Source organism: Bos indicus, chromosome 16, assembly GCF_029378745.1.
Source record: "Bos indicus isolate NIAB-ARS_2022 breed Sahiwal x Tharparkar chromosome 16, NIAB-ARS_B.indTharparkar_mat_pri_1.0, whole genome shotgun sequence".
Lineage (NCBI taxonomy): Eukaryota > Metazoa > Chordata > Mammalia > Artiodactyla > Bovidae > Bos > Bos indicus.
The window spans coordinates 74013991-74038850 of record NC_091775.1 but is presented as its reverse complement, the minus strand read 5'-3'; the positions used below and the strand labels follow the sequence as shown (position 1 = coordinate 74038850).

General features: G+C 38.1%; 1 protein-coding gene across 4 annotated transcripts in view; it reads left to right on the top strand.

The window, feature by feature from the left end:
- Nucleotides 1–24860, top strand: part of SYT14 (synaptotagmin 14) — a 211261-nt gene that overhangs the window by 135315 nt on the left and 51086 nt on the right. For all 4 annotated transcript variants that reach the window (XM_070768657.1, XM_070768656.1, XM_070768655.1 and 1 more), the window contains one exon: nt 1957–2406. In XM_070768657.1, coding sequence (XP_070624758.1) covers nt 1957–2406 — 450 coding nt within the window. The remainder of the gene's footprint in view (nt 1–1956; nt 2407–24860) is intronic.

The window sequence follows — 24860 nt, the reverse complement described above, 5'->3', positions numbered from 1 at the left end:
ATCCTCATAGGTAGACATGTAGATTTATAAGGTCAAAGACTCATGTCTTTTTGATTCTCTGGTCATCCTGCCACCGAAAATACAGCTAGGCACACAGTAGGTGCAATAGTCAGGTACATGTTAAGGTCCTATTGGGCTTCCCAGTCGGCTCAGTAGGAAAGAATCCACCTGCCAATGCAGGAGGTGCGGGTTCAATCTCTGGGTCAGGAAGATCCCCTGGAGAAGGAAACGGCAATCCACTCCAGTGTTCTTCCTTGCAAAATCCAATAGACAGAGGAACCGACTCAACCGAGTGATTAAACAACAAAGGTCCTAAAACAAAGAGACAAATATACCATCAAATACAAAGCCATGGAAGATTGCCTTTCGTTTGACAGACCATTTGACAACATCATCATCCATCAGCCCAGTTCATGCTTTTTAGTCACTGTCATCCCCTAGGGTGCTGATCTAATCTACTTGGTCCAAGCTGACCCACACATCCTCCGTGTGTATCTGCTTGTGGGAAGAGTGACAGAGAAGAGAGTGCAGAGCAGGTACTTTCTTCTGCAGACCTGATCTGGATGGTTTATACAGAACTCTCTCTCTTTCCCATTGGCTGGAGCAGAGTTACATAGCCATATCAGCTATCAGTTCAGTTCAGTCGCTCAGTCGTGTCTGACTCTTTGTAACCCCATGAACCGCAGCACGCCAGGCCTCCCTGTCCATCACCAACTCCCAGAGTCCACCCAAACCCATGTCCATTGAGTCAGTGATGCCATCCAACCATCTCATCCTCTGTCGTCCCCTTCTCCTTCTGCCTTCAATCTTTCCCAGTATCAGGGTCTTTTCCAATGAGTTAGCTCTCCACATCAGGTGGCCAAAGTATTGGAGTTTCAGCTTCAACATCAGTCCTTCCAATGAACACCCAGGACTGATCTCCTTTAGGATGGACTGGTTGGATCTCCTTGCAGTCCAAGGGACTCTCAAGAGTCTTCTCCAGCACCACAGTTCAAAACATCAATTCTTCGGCGCTCAGCTTTCTTTATAGTCCAACTCTCACATCCATACATGACCACTGGAAAAGCCATAGCCTTGACTAGACGGACCTTTGATTTGTTAAAATACTTGAAGGGGTGAAGTGGTATAGCTGAAAAGTCTGAGAGCTGAATTTGGTACTATTCAGTAACTAGCTGAAACTATTACATCCCAGATAGTTAGATTAGCAGGAATTTGAGATGATCAAAGTGGGTATAGTTTCTTTTACTCTTACAAGTAAAATATACAGTTTAACACTTTTTTAACTTTTGAAGTATGTATCCTGCCATTTTCAACAGTATTAGTATTAAAAATAATATATACTTTGAAATTCTAGTTAAAAATTGAAATAGTGTGTGTGTTATGGAAAATAAATATTTGGCTTTAAATATTTTGAGGCTTTTGTGTTTATACTTTCATATTTCAACTTTCCATTGACTTTTAAGCCTAAATATGTTAACATTCTAATACAGGTGGGGGCATTGGGGGGCACATCTGAAATTGGAACCAAATGTTTCAATAGCATTATCCTTCTATTCATGTTCTCTTTCTCTCCAACCTGATATTGAGCTGTCAATTGTATTGTTTATAACATTAAAAATTTAGCTTTTTTTTTTTTTCACAAAAAGAACAGAGATACACCTTGAAATGTATATTTTCAACTTCTCACGTTAAAAACATACAGCCAACGTTCTCAAAATTGTAATGGTGACTATTCCATGTATTTACTTACTAAGTTTTTGAGTTTAACTTACGTTATTCTGCCTCAAAAGAGTAACTTTTGATTGTAGTTGGCTGTTGATTATTATTACTTTCTTTACGATAGCAAATCAAAACAGTTTTCATATCATCCTTCTAAAGAAATACCAGGTGCTTATTTACATTCTGAATTAAATAATGGAGTTAAAAACTGAAAACATTTAAATTTGCTTTTCTTAGGATGTGTCAGCTCAAGGATCGTCTTCACAGCTTCCTAAACCTTTTGATCCTGAGCCAGAAGCTAAATATGGTACCCTGGATGTGACTTTTGACTATGACTCACAAGAACAGAAGCTTCTGGTAACAGTGACAGCTGTCACAGATATCCCAACATATAACAGGACAGGTGGCAACTCATGGCAAGTACACCTTGTTCTTCTACCTATAAAGAAACAGAGAGCAAAAACCAGCATCCAGAGAGGACCATGCCCTGTCTTCACAGAAACATTCAAATTTAATCATGTTGAATCTGAGATGATTGGAAATTATGCAGTTCGGTTTAGACTGTATGGTATACACCGCATGAAAAAAGAAAAGATTGTGGGGGAAAAGATTTTTTATTTAACAAAATTGAATCTTCAAGGGAAAATGTCATTACCTGTGATATTGGAACCTTCTTACAATCATTCTGTGAGTATCTGCTCAAATAGCCCAAATACAGTTTATGTCATGGTATATAATATACACAATTTTTAAAATCTATGATCAACCCAACAACTTTCTCAGCCTATTTTTTTCCATGGTAATCATACCTACAAAATTTCTAAGTCCTAGATAGGTAGGTATAACTTTTTCTCATCTATAAAAGTTGCCCTTGAAGATTATATATGATTTATGTGTTTTATGTTCACAGAGCCTGGCCTGATGTCTTACATATTTATTCCTTCATTAAACATGTATTAGATGATTGATTATGACATCTTCTGAACTCTTTAGAGCATTTATTGTTTTCTTCCCATGTTAAATCTAGGTTGATATGTTAACAACTATCTAGCCCCATATCTTATTTGATATACTATAGAAATTATTTATTCTTACAGAGTATATGCTGCTGCCTCGGTCATAACTGATTGTCTTTCCAGAACGGCTGTGAAATTATCTTTAAGGGTTCAAAAAACCTTGCCCTTGTTATACTTTCTACTTTTTTTTTAAAACAAAGATTTTACGGTGTTTCTGGGAGAATATTTGTGTTTAGTACTATAAGCTCTTCTCCGTTTTCTCTTTTTTCCTCCAGGTTCTGATCACATACCCTGTCTGTCTGTCTGTCTCTCTTTGTATTTTAAACTAAATTGCCACAAGGCATTGAAAGTCACAGGAGAGCTGTACAACTTATTTAAACCAAGAAGATATACTATGCCACATAGCTATTTAGATTATGAGAAAATCCATGATATGCTATAAATAGAAATTTTGAATTATATTTAGTCCTCTTACAATTGAATAAGAAGTATTTTTACCCATAAATACACAGGTTTGGAATAAATCTGTGTACTAAAATGAAACTATACTATTTTAGAGTTGTTTCTAAGCTTTTAAATGTCAAGCGTTAAGTCCAAGATTAGTTTAATTGAACTTCTACCGGCAGCATTTGATCTCATGGGACCTTCATCCCCAGTAGAACCATACCTTTTCAACTAGATGATTTCAGCATCTTTAAAAACCAAAAGGTCATAATTTAGTGTATCTCTCTGGGTTCTTAAGATAATATTTATCCTTTATTGGATAAATTGATAGCTTGTTTTCACTTTAAATTTTAGAATTACTGTAGATGCCAGCAGTTTATCAGAAGGGAGCAGGAAAAAAAATAATGCAAGTACTATTTCAGAGGGGAAAAGATAACTTTTTAATAAAACTAAATATTCTGTAATTCTTACTGTGATTTTTTAAACTTTCTCATTATCTGGTCTGAGCGGTTACTAGTTAATCTGTGGAAAATGCATTCTTATATATAGAAATACCTGATTTATATTAGAAGAGAATGCCTGTACCATCAAGAGGTATGTATTTTGTGTTCCTTTATTTGCTTTGACTTTTCTGTTCCCAATTCTGTATTAATTATATACTTTTCACAAAGAAAATGAAGCCATACAAAATAATATGTTTTTAACATGTTTTTTTTTCCTCTGACCAAACTAAATGATTTCTGTACACACCTCCATTACATGTATTGGCCTAAACTTAATTCTGTATTTCTATATTTCTGACAACCAGTACAATTAATTTCTGTGGAGTGTTCACAAAAAGAAAAAAGTGCTAAGTAGATAGCATCTAAGACGTAACGTTTTAATCTGAACAAAACTTATCTTCTGTTCATAGAGAATTTTTTCTCTGCATTGCCATGCTTCTCAAAGTCTCTGCTGCTTCTTAAAGTCTGTGCCTGTGTTGAATTGTTACGCTCTCTGTCTTCTTTTTTCTCCGCCTGCTCGAAATCTCATGAAATCTCATTGCTTGTTTTTGGCTTCTGTGCCAAAAACAGCTAGCGTTTGACAATTGCGAGGTTAAGACTCCAAATTCGATCAGTTTTCTTGTCATAAAAATAAAAGACTAAACGAATGCATATATTCTGGCTGTTCTCTAGTTAATGTTCTCTTTGCTGAAGTTTGGATATTAACTGTGTAAAGAAATCATGTGATTGTAGATCACCTAGGTGATTTTAGCTCCACTTTTGTAAGATGTAATAATATATGAATGAGAGGTACTTTCATAATTAAACATTTATTCTTAGAGCTTTTGAATAATTTCTTCTTGTTGAAAGAATATTATTAGCCTTTTGGCAAGGGAAATTTCTAATCTAGTCAAAAAATTTACAAACTTTGGTTAAAGCATATTTGAAGCTTAATTATGGTTCATTTCCATGAGTAATGATAGAAAATTAGAATTCTGCATAAAGAATTTAGTTTTATAGCTAATTTTTCAGAAACTGATCCAAACAATACATTGAGAGAAAAATGACCAGTATCACCAAACTAACTTTCTGAGAAGTAAGCCCTGAGTTTCCTTGAGGGTAAGATTTAAGTTTAACATTAAGATAAGCGTATAATTTGATCAGTGAACAGTAGAAAATATACAAAGGGTTAAAAAGCATGTGTTCTTCCTACTAACTAATTGAGTGCATTTGGATAAATTATTTAATAATTTTTGGCATCAGGTTTCTTTTTAGTAAAACGAGAGAATTAAAAGAAATTATCTCTAAGGTTCTACCTATCACTTTGTTCTCTGATTCTACTAATATATATTAGGGGGGAAGTTAATGATTTTTAGGTGAGTTTTGTATGCTTAGTATGTGACTAAGCGTTAATTGTGGACATTTATTATGTTTTCTCACTTTTTCATAATTTTTCAGCAACCTTCTTATGTCTGAGGAAGTCCCAACTAATACTCCCACCTCCCTCAGTTAAGCTGTTTAATTCACTTTCCCAGTCTCACTGGTAGCTAGGGCGGGAGTCATGTTAACTAGACACTCCACTCACACTCACCTCCAGGAAACCTCGGCACAGACTGAACAGAGAAGCAGATGCTGCACTCAATTCATGTTCTCATGAGGCTGATGGTGGAGGAATCTGATAACGAGTCAGTAGTAATTCTGAAATAGTTTTGCTCTTGCAGAAATTGTATTGGTGCTGAACAATGTTAAGTAATAATTGCAGAAAAGAAAAGACCTTGGCATTCAAGTGCGCAGTAAGAGCAGTAGCAAATTTCCTCCCCAGCTCAGTTCCACAGTATGATTTTAGATTTTGCTCTTGAGAAGCTTAACCATAAGTCTGGTTCTCTCGTCACCCCAGTCCCTTTAATAAATTGCTGTATCACTTAGAGTTAGCTTCCAGTGATTTCAAATAAGAACCCTGACTGGAAACCTTGAAGTAGCCATATGGTATAGTATTTACTTGCTATACTCATTTCTTAAGCTATACTCAATAGTTAGAGTGTTGTTAGTTACCCTTCCTACTACGATGTGAAAGTGAAAGTGTTAGTTGCTCAGTCGTGTCTGATTCTTTGCAGCCCCACTGACTGTAGTCTGCCAAGCTCCTCTGTCCATGGAATTGTCCAGGCAAGAATACTGGAGTGGGTTGCCATTCCCTTTTCCAGGGTATCTTCCCGACCCAGGGATTGAACCCAGGTCTCCTGCATTGCAGGCAAATTCTTCACCATTTGAGCCACCAGGGAAGCCCACCATGGTGTATCCCTCCCATAATCTGAACTTTTCTCTTACTCTCAACTTGTTTATGTGACATTCTTTCCTTGTGGCTCAGTTGGTAAAGAATCTGCCTGCAATGCAGGAGATCTGGGTTTGATCCCTGGGTTGGGAAGATCCTCTGGAGAAAGGAAAGGTTACCCACTCCAGTATTCTGGCCTGGAGAATTCCTAGTCCATGGGGTTTCAAAGAGTCAGACATGACTGAGCAACTTTCACTTTCATTTTCCTGTATATTAATATAACCCCAGTTACTTTCTTCACATGCATTTTTGGTACCATATAGTAATCTCTCTATTACAGTTGTCTGAAATAGCCTCTTCCCTTTTCCCCTCTCAAGTTTTATTTCTTATTCAACTTATTAAATCTATTAATAATAATATACATATTCATTGTGATTTATTAATAGACTTTATTCTTTCTTTCATAAACATACAACCCTTCCTGTACAGACAGTACTTAATTAGCATAATCTATGCACAGCAGGAGACCTGGGTTCGATTCCTGGGTTGGGAAGACCCCCTGGAGGAGGGCATGGCAACCCACTCCAGTATTCTTGCCTGGAGAATCCCCATAGACAGAGGAGCCAGGTGGGCTACAGTCCATGGGGTCACAAAGAGTTGGACATGACTGAGCGACTAAGCATAACAGTAGGCAGCTGAGATGGAATAAAAGGTAAAGACACTGGAGACGGACTAGTTGGTTAAAGGAGGCCAAGTTCTTGGATGGGTTATCCCCATGAGAGTCATAAAAGATGGTGGCTGAAATTGAAGTATGAAATAGGATTTAATCAAGGATTGTGATTCTCAAGAAACAAAGAGAAAATGGTCAGGGAATGAAGAGGAAATGTCTCAGACAGAATAACTATGAAGACAAAATGACGTGCGCCTTAAAGGAAAATTGTTATTCTTTTCCATGATTTTAGAGGAACAGTGTCTGCGAAAGCAGCAGAGAACTTTGCTGCCTGACTCTGAGGCACTTTAGGTGTGAGAGAATAACCAGGGTGAAAAGACTGTGGAGAATGATACTCTCTCAGGGAAGAATTGGAATTCAGTTAAAGGTGTTGAGGGTTCAGAGAAGAAACTCAAGTTCTGGAGGAGTTTATCATAAATCAGGAGTGCCCGAAGGCACAGCGAGGAGATTCTGAAGAGGAGGAGCATGATGGAAGTTCGTGTTGGAGAGGAAGTGCCAAGAGTACGTGAGTATATTGTGTTGGCCATAAAGTTCATTCGGGTTTGTGGACAACCACAAACCAACTTTTTGACCAACCCAATATAATGAATGTTAAAGTAAAAGAGATGGCAGTATCATCAGGGTTTTGCTTCATTTACATCCGGGAGTTGGTGATGGACAGGAAAGCCTGGCGGGCTGCACATAGAGTTGCAAAGAGTCGGACACGACTGAGCGACTGAACTGAAGTGACACTATACCAAAACGTCATTCCTGATCATGACTTGACAAGCTAGCTTTGTTGGGGCTCAGATGTTCAAGAGTCTGCTGCAATGCAGGAGACCCAGGTTTGATCCCTAGATCAGGAAGATCCCCTGGAGAAGGAAATGGCAACCCACTCCAATACTCTTGCCTGGAAAATCCCATGGATGGAGGAGCCTGGCAGGCTACAGTCCATGGGGTTGTAAAGAGTCAGACACAACTGAGCAACTTCACTTAATTGCAATTTGAGTCTATTTAAATCTCAAATTTCCTTTAAAGTCTAATTTAAATATAACCTTTATGAAAATTTATTCAGTTATGTCCAATATAATTTAAATTAGTTGATCTTTTCTATCTAGAATCAAATATTCTAGTACTGGTTGTTGTTGTTTAGTCATTAAGCCATGTCCGACTCTGCGACCCCATGGCCTATAGCTTGCGAGGCCCCTCTGTCCATGGGATTTCCCAGGCAGGAATGCTAGAGTGCATTCCTAGCATAGGAAATGCTAGCCATTTCCTTCTACAGGGGATCTTCCCAATCCAGGGATCAAACCTGGGTCTCCCATATTGGCACACAGATTCTTTACAACTGACCCAGCAAGTAAGCCCACCCGTACTAATTATTGCTGTATAAATGTTGAATGGATGGATGGGTGAGTAGGTGCATATGGTATTTAATATTTCTCAATTATTACCCCTAATGCTGATTTTTACAGCTAGTCACGTGTTTTCTTGTTCTCTAACGTTTTTTATCTTCCTTCTAGAATTTAAACACTTGGAGAATAGATACTCTTGTTATCCTTATTTGATATTTTTCATACATCCTAGAACATAGGTGAAATTGATTCATTGACATGTTTGGCTAAACTGAAACATTTTAAAAGTCTTACCGAGTTCAGTATAACGCTATTCCCTGATAGGTATCAGCTCACTTCCTGTTGTTTAGTCACTCAGTTGTATCCAACACTTGCAACCCCATGGACTGTAGCCCTCAAGGCTCCTCTGTCCATGGGATTTCAAGAATCCTGGAGTGGGTTGCCATTTCCTTCTGCAGAGGATCTCTCTGACCAAGGGATTGAACCTGTGTCTCCTGCAGTGGCAGGTGGACTCTTTACCACTGAGCCACCAGGGAAGCCCAGCAGCATGCTTTAAACAGCTCTATTAGGAATATTTTGTGACCTGGAATTCAATAAATATGCACCTCAGGGTAATTAATAGAAACATAGCAGGAATTATTTCATGTTTAAATCATGATTGGCTAGAGACATAAATGCTTATATAATTTCTCATTTAGAAGTGTTATGCCACAGTGTCTTAAGAGTGATCAACTTTCCTCATGACTGACTTATTTTAGACCCTTGTATTTTCAGCCTTTAATTTCTGTAATCCCTGTGTCTCAAGAACAGCCTCTCTTTATACTAATGGATTGAATTAATTTAGTTTGATATTTGTACTATTATTTTTAAGAGAGATGAATTACTGCTCAGACTTTATCATTGAAATGTGTGTTCCTCTAAGAATCATACTTGAGTCTCTATTAGCAAATAACTTTTAAAACTTATGCCTGAAATTAACACAACACTGTTACTCAACTATATACTCCAATATAAAATTAAAAGAAAAAAATTTCAGTTCAGTTCAGTTGCTCAGTCATGTCCAACTCTTTGCAACCCCATGGACTGCAGCACGCCAGCCCTCCCTGTCCATCACCAGCTCCCGGAGTCCACCCAAACCCATGTCCATTGAGTCGGTGATGCCATCCAACCATCTTATCCTCTGTCATCCCCTTCTCCTCCTGCCTTCAATCTTTCCCAGCATCATTCACCAATTTTCATATTCACTACAATTAACACACTACCATTGTCAATAAAAACCTTCATTTTCTCAACATAGATTACCATAAAGTAATTTAAAATAAATACTTCATAATAAACTAATGATCCCAGTTAAAAATTTCTGCATCAAGGAGAAAGTTGCATGTATGCAATTCAGTTCCCTAGATAGTAACAGTAATGTGAGTCATGGCTCACTTTAGTATAAAACTAAATAGCTATAGGCCTATTTAGAGACAGTTATTCAAAGAGAAAGGGTTTCCCGGATAGCTCAGTTGGTGAAGAATCCACCTGCAATGCAGGAGACCCCAGTTCGATTCCTAGGTTGGGAAGATCCACTGGAGAAGGGATAGGCTACCCACTCCGGTATTCTTGGGCTTCCCATGTGGCTCAGCTGGTAAAGAATCTGCCTGCAATGCGGGAGACCTGGGTGAACTCTGGGTTGGAAAGATCCCTAGAGAAGGAAAAGGCTACCCACTCCAGTATTCTGGCCTGGAGAATTCCCTGGACTGTATAGTCCATGGGGTTGCAAGAGTTGGACATGAGTGAGTGACTTTCACTTTCACATTCAAAGAGAAAGTAAGTGAGCATATATTATTAGTAGAGAGCAATAACCCTAGTTTCGCATGAAGAATTGTTAATCAGATAAATCTTTCAGTGCAAAGGAGAAGCTAAAGTATAGCATAAACAGAAGCTTTTTGTTTAAATCAGAGTCTTATTTTAAATGTTAAGTTTAAACTTAGTTTATAAAGAAGTCAAGTTTAAATGTTAAGTCTCAAGAAATTTTGAACATGCAGAAAAATTGAGAGAAACTGAAATTGCAGTGACTAAAATCGTTTGTTTTTTTAATATCTACTGTGGGGAATGAAAAGCATGAAGCATCTTAGCTGGGATTCATTTAGTTGAACCATCCAAGTGCTAAATAAACTATAAACTACCGAGAACCAACTCATACTTCATTCCTCTTTTTGTATTATTTTTTTCAAATATAAGCTAGAAAAGTAAAGTTTGTCCTTGAGGCCTTTCCTTTACAAACAAAAGAAATACCAAACAGAGGCAACATTTTATTTTTTCCTACTCATTCTCCTCACTGTGTTAATGTTATACAGCAGGGCAGTATCTAATGGGCAAATGTGAATCAAAACCAAAATCCTTAATTCTAGGATTTCTGCATTTAAGGTTGTGACAGATATTTTAGTAGGTTCTTCACTGGGAAAAAATATTAAAGTGCTAGATACTAATTTTGAATAATTATAGACACACAAATATATTTTATTAAAAAACCAGTACTAATGATATTGTTTAAAGTATTTTCATCTGGATTAATAGTATTCCTAATGCTCCTTCCAAAAGAGTTGTGGTTTTTATCTGCTGTGATATTTATTTTGAGGTTGACAGGGTTTGGGCTTCCCTGATAACTCAATTGGTAAAGAATCTGCCTGCAATGCAGGAGACCCTGGTTCGATTCCTGGGTCGGAAAGATCCCCTGAAAAAGGGATAAGCTACCCACTCCAGTGTTCTTGGGCTTCCCTGTGGCTCAGCTGGTAAAGAATCTGCCTGCAATGTGGGAGACTGGGGTTTGATCCCTGGGTTGGGGAGATCCCCTGGAGAAGGGAAAGGCTACTCACTCTGGTATTCTGGCCTGGAGAATTCCATGGACTGTATAGCTCACGGGGTTGCAAAGAGTCAGACATGACTGGGAGCAGCTTTCACTGACAGGGTTTAATGACGCTTTTCCAAGGTAATGGCTATTTAGGCGTACAGTGGAATCTAAAGAGAACTGATAAATACTAATTACAAAAGCATTTTTCTGAAATTTAAGTTTAAAAAAGCAGTTTACATTTGATGCATTTATATTCTTACAGTGAAATATGAACTTAAGAAATACTGCGTTCAGGTTTAGGACAGGCTCATACTGATGCTAAGTCACTTAGTCGTGTCTGACTCTTTGTGACCAGGCTCCTCTAACCATGGGATTTTCCAGTCAAGAATACTGGACTGGGTTGCTATTTCCTACTCCAGGTGGTCTTCCCAACCCAGGGATTGAAACCCACGTCTCTTGCATCTCCTGCATTGGCAGGCAAATTCTTTACCACTAGCACCACCTTACTCTGAAATAAAATACATATTCTTAATTTATTTTAATCATTCTGCTATTATTTATTGTTTTATAGTTTAAAGATAGCCTCTGGTCTTACAAAAATAATGATTTTTGTATCTTAGACCTAGAGTTGTTAACATAGGCTGTGTCTTACCTGTTAACAGTGTTCATTTTATAGTCTGTCACTTTGGGGCAATTGATGATTCATACTAATTATATTCTTTTGTAGCAGAGAAAAGCTAGTAGAGCTAACTGGAACTGAAGACTTAAGTCTGGCACACACAGAGTTTTAATTATCTCATGTTATATAATCAAAGTATGTAATTTGTATTCTCAAAGTTATATGTCTCAATATATCCACATTCTACAGTAAAAAAGTAAACTGATTAAAATTTAACTTGGTTCATTTTTAAAGGAATATGATACCATTTAGTTGATGGAAAATAGCATGTATTATAAGTACATTTTTTATATTAGATTATTGGAGGGGATATATTTTTCTTAGAATTGAAAGCTGTCATTGTTCCTTAAGCTATATTCAAGTTCTAAAATTATTCTTTATACTAGCTCATTTGTGGTTTCTTATAAAAGGTTTAAGAATTATTGGATATCATGTTGATATTTGGCAGAAAACAACAAAACTCTGTAAAGTTTAATTATCCTTCAATTAAAAATTAAATTATAGAAAAAGAATTACTGGATAGTGGAAACTTACAGTTTTAATGCTGAAATTGTTAGATTTTCAAGATCAAGTTTATATTTGCATTTAAGAGGGTTGATACAGCATAGGGATTAAGAACATAGAGATTATGAGATCCTTAGAACACATCTTAGCTCCCCACTTCTTCCCAGCTGTCTGTTCTCAGATGAATACGCAACCTCTGTGTGCCTCAGTTTTTTCATTTGTAAACAGGGATGATTAAAAAAAAAAGTTATCCATGTAAAGAATATCATCTGACACAGAGTAGGAACTTTTAAATGTTAAAAAATTAAAGAACATTAGACAAAGTTTAGCTAATGCCGTTTAAAAATTTATTACATTGTGTTTTTCAAGTTTCAGAATCAGCAGGAACATTGCAATCAGGAATAGGAAAGTAGAAGTGCTTTGATCCAACAATACAAAGAGTACTTAGTCCAACCATGCAAGTAACTAGGAAAATAATTCTTTTAGGAACCAAATATAATTCAAGCCTTGAATGTTTTTAAGATCTAACTTTTTAGAAATATATTTTGAGTAATTATTAAGAAGTCTGAATTATAAATATTATTTAAAGAAGTGCAGGCACATAGAGTAATTTATTACTTTAGCAAAACTTGCAAGGCGGTCTTAGGCAAGTTTATTTTGAGATAACAAACCCTGAAACCTTCAGTGCCTTATACCCTGCAGAGGTTTCTTTCTCACTTGTGCTGCATGTCCATTTTGGGTCAGTTTTGGCTCTATTCCACTCTGTCTTCATTCTGGGGCCCAAACTGAGAGGGGAGGTGCTTTCTGAAACTTTGCTGGCTGTCAGAGGACGTAGCAAACTAATCCTTACCTCTTAAAGCTTCTGCTCAAAATTGATATGCTACTTCCACTGACATTTCAGGTGTCTACAGTGAAGGTGGGCAAACTTTTTCTGTAAAGCACCAGAAAGTTAACTTCGTTTAGGCTGCACAGGCCACAACATACAGTCTCAGTCACATATTCTTTTTATTCTTTAACCTTACTTAATTTTCTTCCAGTTCTACTGAGATACAGTTGACATACAGTACTTTATCAGTTTAAGATGTACAGCGTTTTGAGTTGACTCACATAAACACATCATAAAATGATTATCTCAATAGGTGTAGTGCATATCATCTTGTATATATACAAAATGAAAGAAAGAGAAAATTTATTTTTTCCTTGTGATGAGAATTCTTAGCTACTCCTGTTGTTTACATACTGCCCATGGCCATTTGGGACTACAACAGTGGATTGCCTGGTTGCGACTGAGGTCATATGGCTTGTGAAGAAAAAGTTATTTACTGTCTGGCTCTTTACAGAAAAATGTTGTTGATCCATTGGTCAGAAGATAGAAATAAGAAATTTCCAGAAATAGAGAAGAAAAAAAAGCATAGAAAAAATAGACATAAATACCAAAAAAAGAAAAAAAATGAGAGACAATATGTAAGAGGATTTAACATATGACTAAAAGGTGGATCATTTAAAAAAAAAAAAAACAGAGGAGAGGAAGCTGTATTAAAATACAAGAAAATTTGCCAGAACTGAAGGACTTGAGTGTCCAAATAAAGAGCCTGAACAAGCAATGAAAACATCCAGACTTAGACACATCATAGTGAAATTTCAGAACATCAAGGGAAGATCCTAAAAGGGCCCAGGTAACATAGAAAAATGAATGATGATCAGAATGACGTCAGACTTCTCAGCTGCAATGCTAGATGCTGGAAGCTTAAGGCTTCAAAATTGCAAAAGAATCATTTTTATTGCTTTCTTAAATCCTCATCATAAGCCCACTATGAGTATCATTATTTATCCCCATTTTACCAATGAGAAAAAGGTACTTCAGGGACTTTGACTACCCCAGAGTCAATCTGCAAGTATCCCAATCTTTTCTACTTTCCTGTGCTTCAGAGGATGTGCCTCTCAGATTCCCTAGAGTTCTGATGCTAATCAGATTCTCCCAATTAGATGCATTCATGCACGATTTGCAAGGTGGAAGTGAGACAGAAGCCATCTTCCTGCTGCTGCGGGCCGGCAAGTTCAAGGGAAGATGTTTTTTTTTCCCCTCTAGCAACATTCTAATAGCTAGTTTTCAGCTTCGTGGATGCTAAGGAGTAATTGTAATGGCAGTGATGACTTCCTGATCCCTTAATGAAGCTAAAATAGTTATGTTTTTCAACTCATACTATATCTCCCCCACCTTTTTGGTAAATGTAATAGATCCTTTGGTGAGTCAGTTTTTCTGTGTTCTAAGGAGTCATTCCTGCAGGACCGGCCTGGACTCTGCTCCTCCAGCTCTCCCTACTGTTCTGTAAGCACCTAACTTAACTGAATTAAATCTCTCTCTTAAAATACCTGAAGTCATTTCTTTTTCCTTCACTGAGCCCTGACTGACACAGGTCACAGCAAAGGCTTAGTGTTAATGTTAGGAAAGGAGATCTCAGATTTAAAATTTTCAGGTTCTAAAAATTTTATCTAAGTAGTCCATGCTTTACACGTCAGTTATAACTAGGGTTTAATTCTAGTTAAAATAATTTTAATTTATAATCTCTGAAGATAGTTACATTAGTAAAAGAAGTTAAAACAAATAACATTCATTTACTTTCAACTTGAGTGGTGTGTCCATGTGCTAGGTACAGTTTTAAGTACTTGCTGTCATTTAATCCTCCCAATTACCCTTGAAGACAGATAATAGGTACTATTAGCCCCAGTTTATAGCAAACAGGCATAATAGGTTAACTGAACTTCCTAGGGTCGCACAGTAAATTGCAGAGTCGGAATTTCAGTCCATCGCTCCACAGTCTGTGTTTTTAGTTACTCTCTACTTTATCAATTTGTTCTTGTTGTTCAGTCACTAAGTTCTCTCCGACTCTTTGTGTCCCCGTGGACTGCAACATACCAGGCTCCTCTGTACTTCACTGCCTCCCGGAGTTTGCTCAAATTCATGTCCATTGAGTCAGTGATACTATCTAACCATCTCATCATCTGGCGCCCTCTTTTTCTTTTGCCTTTAATCTTTCCCAGCATCAGGGTCTTTTCCAGTGAGTCAGCTCTTCACGTCAGGTGGCCAAAGTATTGGAGCTTCAGCTTTAGCATCAGTCCTTCCCATGAATATTCAGGGTTGATTTCCTTTAGGATTGACTGGTGTGTTGTTCTTGTAGTCCACGGAACTCTCAAGAGTCTTCTTCAGCACCACAATTTGAAAGCATCAGTTCTTCAGTGCTCAGCCTTCTTTATGGTCCAACTCTCACATCTGTACATGACTACTGGACCTTTGACTATTTGGACCTTTGTCAGTGAAGTGATGTCTCTAGTTTTTAATATGCTATCTAGGCTTGTTATAGCTCTCTTTCCAAGGAGAAAGGCTTCCCTGGTGGCTCAGACAGTAAAGCCTGCAATGTGGGAGACCTGGGCTTGGGTCAGGAAGATCCCCTGGAGATGGAAATGGCAACCCACTCCAGTACCCTTGCCTGGAAAATCCCATGGACGGAGGAGCCTGGTAGGTTATAGTCCATGGGGTCGCAAAGAGTTGGACACAACTGAGCGACTTCACTTTTCCTTTCCTTTCCAAGGAGAAAGCATCTTTTAATTTCATGGCTATAGTAACCATTCGTAGTGATTTTAGAGCCCCCCAAAATAAAATCTTTCACTGCTTGCACTTTTTCCCCTTCTATTTGCTGTGAAGTGATGGGACCAGATGCCATGATCTTAGTTTTTTGAATGTTAAATTTCAAGCCAGCTTTTTCAGTCTCCTCTTTCACTTTCATCAAGAGGCTCTTTAGTTCTTCTTACTTTCTATCATCAGAGTGGTATCATCTGCATACCTGAGGTTGCTGGTGTTATTCTTGACAATCTTGATTCCAGCTTGTGATTTGTCCAGCCTGGCATTTTGCATGATGTACTCTGCATAGAAGTTAAACAAGATGACAGTATACAGCCTTTTAATATTCCTTTCCCAATTTTGAATCAGTTAGTTCTTCCATGTCCAGTTCTAACTATTGCTTCTTGACCCACATACAGGTTTCTCTGGAAAAAGGTAAAGTAGTCTGGTACTCCCATTTCTTGAAGAATATTCCACAGTTTGTTGTGATCCAGTCAAAGTCTTTAGAGTAGTCAATGAAGCAGAAGTAGATGTTTTTCTGGAACTCGTTTGCTTTCTCCATGATTCAGTGAATGTTGGCAATTTGATCTCTGGTTCCTCTGCCTCTTTGGAACCTTATCATTATATAAGACTAAATTTTACCTAGAAGATGGTTGGATTTGTCTATGAGTGTTGATAGACCTACTTTAAAATTTTAATGTCTTTACTCCCATGAAATTTGTTTTTATTAGATGTAATAATCTCTAAGAATCCCTAAATGTCAAGATTGTAATTTTTAGGGAAAAAAATGTAAAATAGATCCAGAAATGAAAACTAAAAATGCTTTTTAATAATTAACACTGGTCTCCTGCTGAGAATATATCATAACCAAAATGATTTCATGAAAAGTAAAGGAGGATTCTCTCATTGTTTTACTCTGTACCATTTCTTTTCAAACTTTGTTCTTTGGAACTGCTCCATTTCTTGGATATTTCTCATCATTTACTTCTGAATCTTTCACAATCCTGTATCCTAGAATGAATTATAAAATGTTATTTCATTATTGATCCTAAAATTTCACAACTCAGAGCAGTTTAACAGTTTACTAAATTGTGTTAGCCTCAGCAAGAGAGACTAGAAATGCAAGTGTCTGGCATTTTAGTCTTCATAGTGAGAGGTGAGCTCTCCAAGCAAGAAATAAAAAGATGGGGAGTGACTGTTGAATGGACAATTGACAGTATTCACTGTGGTTTACTACCAGGAGTTTTGGTAGCTGACTTCAAGTTTGTATGTTCATGAGTTCATTTTGGAAGAATATATGTAAAATGAAACTTTTCTCCTTTAAATTTTCCCTCTCTTTCCAAGTATGCAGTATTGCATATTTAAAATCTGATGATCAGATCATGTATATAGCCACTAATTATTTTCAAAGTGGATGTATAAATGTAGTCTGTACAGTAAGCAGCTGTCTTATACTCTTAAAGCAAGAAAAAGTTTATCCCTCATATGAAGCATTTCTTCTTCCCTTCACCCTAATTGTTTTCATCTTCTCTTAATAAGAACTTAGACTTTTTAACCTTTGGGTTTGTTTCATATTTTTATAAACATATTATAAATGCCACTCCAAAAAAATGAATGTTTAAAATGCAAAATTAAAATCTAAAATATTTATTATGAAGCAAATCAAATACCTAACCCTCTTCTCAATTAGTCCTGTAGATTAAAAGCAAAATTTCTCAGAGTGAGCTCTAATAGTCATTCACATCAAGTTGGGGGCTCAACACCAGGTCCACCAAACCAGAATCACTGGGAAGCAGCCTAGTAATCTTTAATCAAATTCCCCAAGTGGTCATTAACTACATTAAAATTTAAAGACCACTTATATAGAAAATGTTAATAATAAAATACATAAGGTGTTTACTTTAGGGTCAGTTCAAAGGATACATTTTTTTGTTGTTGTATTTCATCAGATCTCTTTATCTTTTATTGTCTTTGGTTTCCTTTTCAAATATTTACCAATGTATGTTCTTTGGGCATTCAAAAAATAATTCGGAGGAGTAGAATTATAACAAAATATCAGTGAAGTGATAGTAAAAATATGAAGAGAAGATGCCTTTTTGGAAAATCCCACACTTTGATTTCATTAACTGAAATTACCCATGAGGAGCCAGTGATTACATTGAGTAAATGTTTGCATCAGTTAAGATTCTGTCAGTTGCAAGAGAATGCAACAAACTCAAAATGGCTTGAGCAGTAAGGGAACATTCAGATGGCGGGTGTGTCTTCGGGCATGGCTTCATCCAGTGACTCAGTTTCACCAGGATCACTAAGGGCCTAGTTTCTTTCCCTTTCTACTTCCCTACCCAGTGTGTGCTCCATATGTCAACTTCATAATCAGTTTTCTATAGCAGCTCTCTTCATGTGTCTCCCTAGGCTACATGCCCATTCAGAACCAATCACTATGGCTACAGTGATGGGCTGCATGGATTAGTTTTAACCCTAGAGCTGAGCAATGGGTCACGTCCCAAACCAAGAAATGAAAGAGAGTGCATTCACTACTGGAAGGAAGTGTTGGATGGATGCTGGGGAGATAACCAGCTCGTGTCCAACATAATGTTTATTTAAATTCCTTGAAAATGAAATTCACTAAAACTTTAGTGATTGAACATAACATTGGTGGAATCCTGTTTCAGAAGCTTTGATACTACCTCAGAATTTGGCATACTTTTCTGTGTGTTGCTTCAGGAGTCTTGCGTTCCGTGCTTCACACAGTTGATGTCTTTCTGACATGCTTAATTGGCGATGAACTAACTTCTGAAAATCGTGATTCTCAATTCTGAATCCATTAGTTCAAAATCATCGACACAAAAAGTTTTAAATACTTGTAAAGAGAATTCGATTTTTATAAATTATTTTGAGGTAGGCCAGAATACTACCAGAATAGGTAGGAAATAGTTATGCATACTGGAGTAAGTATTAAGTTCCACTGACTGATTTCTTTTAAAACTTTGTATTTCAGGTATATTATAAAATATTAAAATTATCTATCTCCTTGACTCATTAGAAGCTTGCCATAGTTTGAGAACAGAAAAAGATGAGAAACATTTTAAAGGGAATTAAAGACCTTATGGCTGTAAGAAAAACTGTTTTGCCAAAAGTATTTACCATGTATAAAACCTAGAATATTATAGATTCCGTTTTCTTTGGGTTCAGTTTACTTAAAGTTTATTGTGGCACTGAAGATACTACAACTAAATTTTCAGAAATTGACAAATTCAGCATTTCCTGGGTTTCAGTGGTCTCTTAGGAACATAAGTTTTGTAAAATATGCCAAGGACTTCATAACTGTCTTCAAGGCCACCTTTATACTGTAGTCCCACCTGGACAATCCTGAAATTCAGACTGTAAAGTTACATAGGTAGAGAATGAAAATAGCATTAAAATTTTTTTTGTTCCATAACAGGACACATTGTGATGAAGTAAAATAAAAGGCATTGCTATTTCTAGTAACATTTCATTTCCTGGGAACTACTTTGAATGCTCTGTGAGGATATGTACAAAAACAACAGTAATAACATCATGTGAAATAACTCTTGATAGCTTGGGAATTCATTATGAAGTTCCATTAAGACTCTCAGAAATATCCTTCTATATTCATATTTTAATGAACACATAAATCTTATTTTGCTATTTCATTTGTCACTAAATTATTCATAACATTCAACTTTGAATCAGAACTAATCTTCAAATAGTCTGTTTTGTGGCACAAGAGAATTGTTATTACCATTTTAAAATTTAAAAAAGGAAATTTGAAGTTCAAGGTGTTTATACATTTAAACTGAAATCATCATTGTTCTAATGCCTTAGTGATGAATGTCTTTAAGATTTTAATTTGTGTACAGTAGTTACACATTACCTGGGACTCAGTAAGCCCTCAGTAAATATCAGCTACGCCAATAACTTCATCATCATCACTACATTACTACTATATCAGCCACTACTATTTTCACCTTTTACCTATTTTTTGCATAAGAATAGTTTAATTTGGTTTTCTTTTGGCAGCAGCCCAGAGTTCACTATATTCACAATTCATTTGGTTCCTCTTAACTTTCTATGTGGATAATTTTTTTAAATGTTCTGCCTTTTGATATGGATAGTCTCACTGATATAGAAACACTGTTAATTGCCCAGCCACCTCCGAGTCTTTGTGACCCCATGCCCTGGCAGCACACCAGGCCTCCCTGTCCCTCACCATCTCCTGGAACTTGCCCAAGTTCATGTCCATTGCATTAGTGATGGCATCCAGCCATCTCATCCTCTCATGGCCTCATCTGCCCTCAATCTTTCCCAACGTCAGGGACTTTACAATGAGTCAGCTGTTCACATCAGGTGACCAATATACTGGAGCTTCAGCTTCAGCATCCGTCCTTCCAGTAGCCCTTCTTTCCGTGTCATATCTTTTTGTCTTTTTATTCAGTCTATGAGATTCTCATGGCAAGTATACTGGGGTGGTTTTCGTTCCCTCCTCTTGTGGATTACATTTTAGTCAGAACTCTCCACTGTGACCCATCCATCTTTGGTGGCCCTACCTGGCATAGCTCATAGCTTCATTGAGTTATACAAGCCCCTTCGCCACGATGAGGCAGTGGGCCGTGAAGGGAATTTACAAGCAGGAAAGTGAAAAGAAAAAATGAAAGTGAAGTCGCTCAGTCATGTCCGACTCTTTGCAACCCCGTGGACTATAGCTCACCAGGCTCTTCCATCCACGGGATTCTCCAGGCAAGAATACTGGAGTGGGTTGCCATTTCCTTCTCCAGGGGATCTTCCCGACCCAGAGATCGAACCCAGGTCTCCCGCATTACAATTACAGGTAGAACTTGTTATAAAATATGAAAGAAAAAGTAAATTTTGAAGCTTTAATTTTACACTCATACCATATCAGTTCAGTTCAGTTGCTCAGTGGTGTCCGACTCTTTGCGACCCCATGAACCGCAGCATGCCCAACCTCCCTGTCCATCACCAACTCCCAGAGTTTACCCAAACTCATGTCCATTGAGTCAGTGATGCCATCCAATCATCTCATCCTCTGTCATCCCCTTCTCCTCCTCCCCTCAATCTTTCCCAGCATCAGGGTCTTTTCAGATGAATCAGCTCTTCGCATCAGGTGGCCAAAGTATTGGAGTTTCAGCTTCAACATCAGTCCTTCCAATGAACATCCAGGACTGATCTCCCTTAGGATGGACTGGTTGGATCTCCTTGCAGTCCAAGGGACTCTCAAGAGTCTTCTCCAACACCACAGTTCAAAAGCATCAATTCTTCGGTACTCAGCTTTCTTTATAGTCCAACTGTCACAACCATACATGACTACTGGAAAAACCATAACCTTGACTAGATGGACCTTTGTTGACAAAATAATATCTCTACTTTTTAATATGCTGTCTAGGTTGGTCATAACTTTTCTTCCAAGGAGTAAGCATCTTTTAATTTCATGGCTGCAATCACCATCTGCAGTGATTTTGGAGGCCCCCCCCCCCCCCGCCAAAAAAATAAAGTCAGCCACTGTTTCCACTGTTTTTCCATCTATTTGCCATGAAGTGATGGGACCAGATGCCATGATCTTAGTTTTCTAAATGTTGAGCTTTAAGCCAACCTTTTCACTCTCCTTGTTCACTTTCATCAAGAGGCTCTTTAGTTCTTCTTCACTTTCTGCCATAAGGGTGGTGTCATCTGCATATCTGAGGTTATTGATATTTCTCCCGGCAATCTTGACTCCAGCTTGTGCTGCTTCCAGCCCAGTGTTTCTCATGATGTACTCTGCATATAAGTTAAATAAGCAAGGTGATATTATACAGCCTTGATGTACTCCTTTTCCTATTTGGAACCAGTCTGTTGTTCCATGTCCAGTTCTAACTGTTGCTTCCTGACCTGCATATAGGTTTCTCAAGAGGCAGGTCAGGTGGTCAGGTATTCCCATCTCTCTCAGAATTTTCCACAGTTTGTTGTGATCCACACAGTCAAAGGCTTTGGCATAGTCAATAAAGCAGAAATAGATGTTTTTCTGGAACTCTCTTGCTTTTTCCATGATCCAGCGGATGTTGGCAATTTGATCTCTGGTTCCTCTGCCTTTTCTAAAACCAGCTTGAACATCTGGAAGTTCATGGTTCACATATTGCTGAAGCCTGGCTTGGAGAATTTTGAGAATTACTTTACTAGCGTGTGAGATGAGTGCAATTGTGTGGTAGTTTGAGCATTCTTTGGCATTGCCTTTCTTTGGGATTGGAATGAAAACTGACCTTTTCCAGTCCTGTGGCCACTGCTGAGTTTTCCAAATTTGCTGGCATAATGAGTGCAGCACTTTCACAGCATCATCTTTCAGGATTTGGAATAGCTCAACTGGAATTCCATCACCTCCACTAGCTTTGTTTGTAGTGATGCTTCCTAAGGCCCACTTGACTTCACATTCCAGGATGTCTGGCTCTAGGTCAGTGATCACACCATCATGATCTAACTTGGCTTGTCTAACTCAATGAAACTGACTCGTACCATATAAACTGTCTTAAATATCTTTCATGGCTCTTTCATAAATATACGACATAAAATATTTATTCTGTTATTCTATTAATATATACGTATATGTACATATTTACATTTATATGTGTTTCTATGTCTATATATTAAAAGTTGTGCATTCACACTGAGAGAACCAATTCCAGTTCAACACAGCAGGGTTCATTCTCATTTGTAACTACCTTCTTTGACACTCAGACGCCTTCTACCATCCTTGATGCACTAATTTGATCAATCCCTTTGTGTGTAACCAGTATCCATTGCAGCCATCACATTCTCCATATTCACACCCTCCTCCCCAAACTCGGGCTCCAAATCCCTGTGTCTGCTCCTCCTGCAGAGAAGCTCTTACTGTGCTCAACCTCGGTCACCCCTAGCAATCTGCACCCTCACCCCCACCAGTGCATGGGTGATCTCTCAGCATGCCAAGGCTTGGCTGTGGCACCCCCACAGTACATCACTCATCGGTGGAAACAGCCTCCTTACCCTGTTTGGGATCTGACAGCCCCTACTGACCCATCCTATGAATAGGTGCTCTCACCCTACTAAATCTCTGATAACCCATTCTATTTTCCTCTCAGCACCCTCAGCAGGACATCTTCCTGACCCTGCCCAGAGGCTCTGTACCCCAGGCTAGGCCACACTTCCTCATTCTGCTCAGGCAGGACCTGATGGCCCCCATCAAACTTCCCATCTGGATTCTTTCTCCCCACACTAAGTGACCACTTCATATCTTCTGCCCCACCCCAGCATGGACATGTTCCTCATCCTGCTTGGGCTGGTATCCAGTTCCTCTTGAGGATGCCCTCCTCAGCCTGCTTGGGCTTAATAGATTTTTTAAGTTAGGGACCCCTTGCCAGTCGCTCGGTGTGAGGTTAGGAATAATGGTGATGATGATGTGTTTCTGCTGGTAGCAACTGTATTTTGGCGACGAAGAACATATGCCTATACTCTGCATCATAAATAATTGAGGTATTTCTTTTCTGTGTGTCTTTAAAGTGGCCACCAGGTATAATCTTAAGAATATTGCATCTTGGTATAAGTTTTGGCCTCTTGGGATTAAAGACAGAGGAAACTGGGTCCACATGGAGCTGTCCGTGGTACTGACAAGTCTTTGTAGTCTCATGGACCTTGTAGCTGCCTTGAATCTTCCTTACTGTTATACCTAACTATACTTCTTAACCACTTCTGAGATTTTCCCCCAGCTTTATTTACATATAATTTCCACATAGCATTGTGTAACTTTGTGATGACTTAATACACATATATGGAGAAGGCAGTGGCATCCCACTCCAGTACTTTTGCCTGGAAAATCCCATGGACGGAGGAGCCTGGTGGGCTGCAGTCCATGGGGTCGCTAGAGTCGGACACGACTGAGCGACTTCACTTTCACTTTTCACTTTTCACTTTCATGCATTGGAGAAGGAAATGGCAACCCACTCCAGTGTTCTTGCCTGGAGAATCCCAGGGACGGGGAAGCCTGGTGGGCTGCCGTCTCTGGGGTCGCACAGAGTCGGACACGACTGAAGCGACTTAGCAGCAGCAGCAGCAATACACATATATACTATGAAATGCTTGCCACAGTAAGGTTAGTACATCCTTTACCTTACTTACTTATCATTTTGTTGTTGTTCCGAGTTTGATCTCTTGGTCAGGAAGATCCCCCGGAGAAGCAAATGGCAACCCACTCCAGTATTCTTGCCTGGGAAATCTCATGGACAGAGGAGCCTAGTGGGCTACAGTCTATAGGGTCACAAAGAGTCAAACTGAGAGATTAACCACCACTGCTGCATGGTGAAAATGTTAAAGCTCTACTCCCATAGCAATTCTCAAATATGTAATGCAGTATTAACTGTAGTCACCATGCTATACACTAGATTCCTGGAAGTTACTCATTTTATAACTGAAACTTTTACCCTTTGGCCAACATCACCCCATTTCCCCAACTCTCAGCCCCTGGCAGCCACAATCCTACTCTCTAGTTTCTACAAATTTTATGTTTTTAGGTTCCACATAAAAGTGAGATTCTAGTGTTTGTTTATCTGACTTAATTTCACTTACCATAATGCTCTCAAGGTCTGTTCATGTGTTGGCAAATGGCAAATTTTCTTCATTTTTCCCTTTTTAAAAAATTGAAATATAGTTAACATAAAAATATTGTTAGTTTCAGGTGATTTGACATTTGCATAATGAGCAACTAACACTTTCACTGCTACATACATTATGAAATGGTCATAATATCTAATAACCATCTGTCCCCATGAAAAGTTATTATAATACTATTACCCATATTCTTTGTGCTGTATATTACATCCCTGTGGCTTATTTATTTTATAGTAGATGTTTGTATCTCTTAATCCCCCTCACCTAGTTCACCCCACACACCTTCTACTCAAATCAGTGAATCCATTTTAGGATTTTCTTCATTTTTAAAGTGGTGTGTGTATATCACATTTTCTTTATCCATTTATCTGTTGATGAACACTTAGATTGCTTCCATGTCTTGCCTATTGTGAATAATGCTGCATGATATCTTCAAGATAGTGACTTCAGAAATAAAATTGGTAGATCATATATGGTGTCTCAGGTGGTAAAGAATCTGCCCGCAGTGCAGGAGACCTGGGTTTGACCCCTTGGTCAGGAAGATCCCCTCGAGAAGAGAGTGGCTACCCAGTCCAG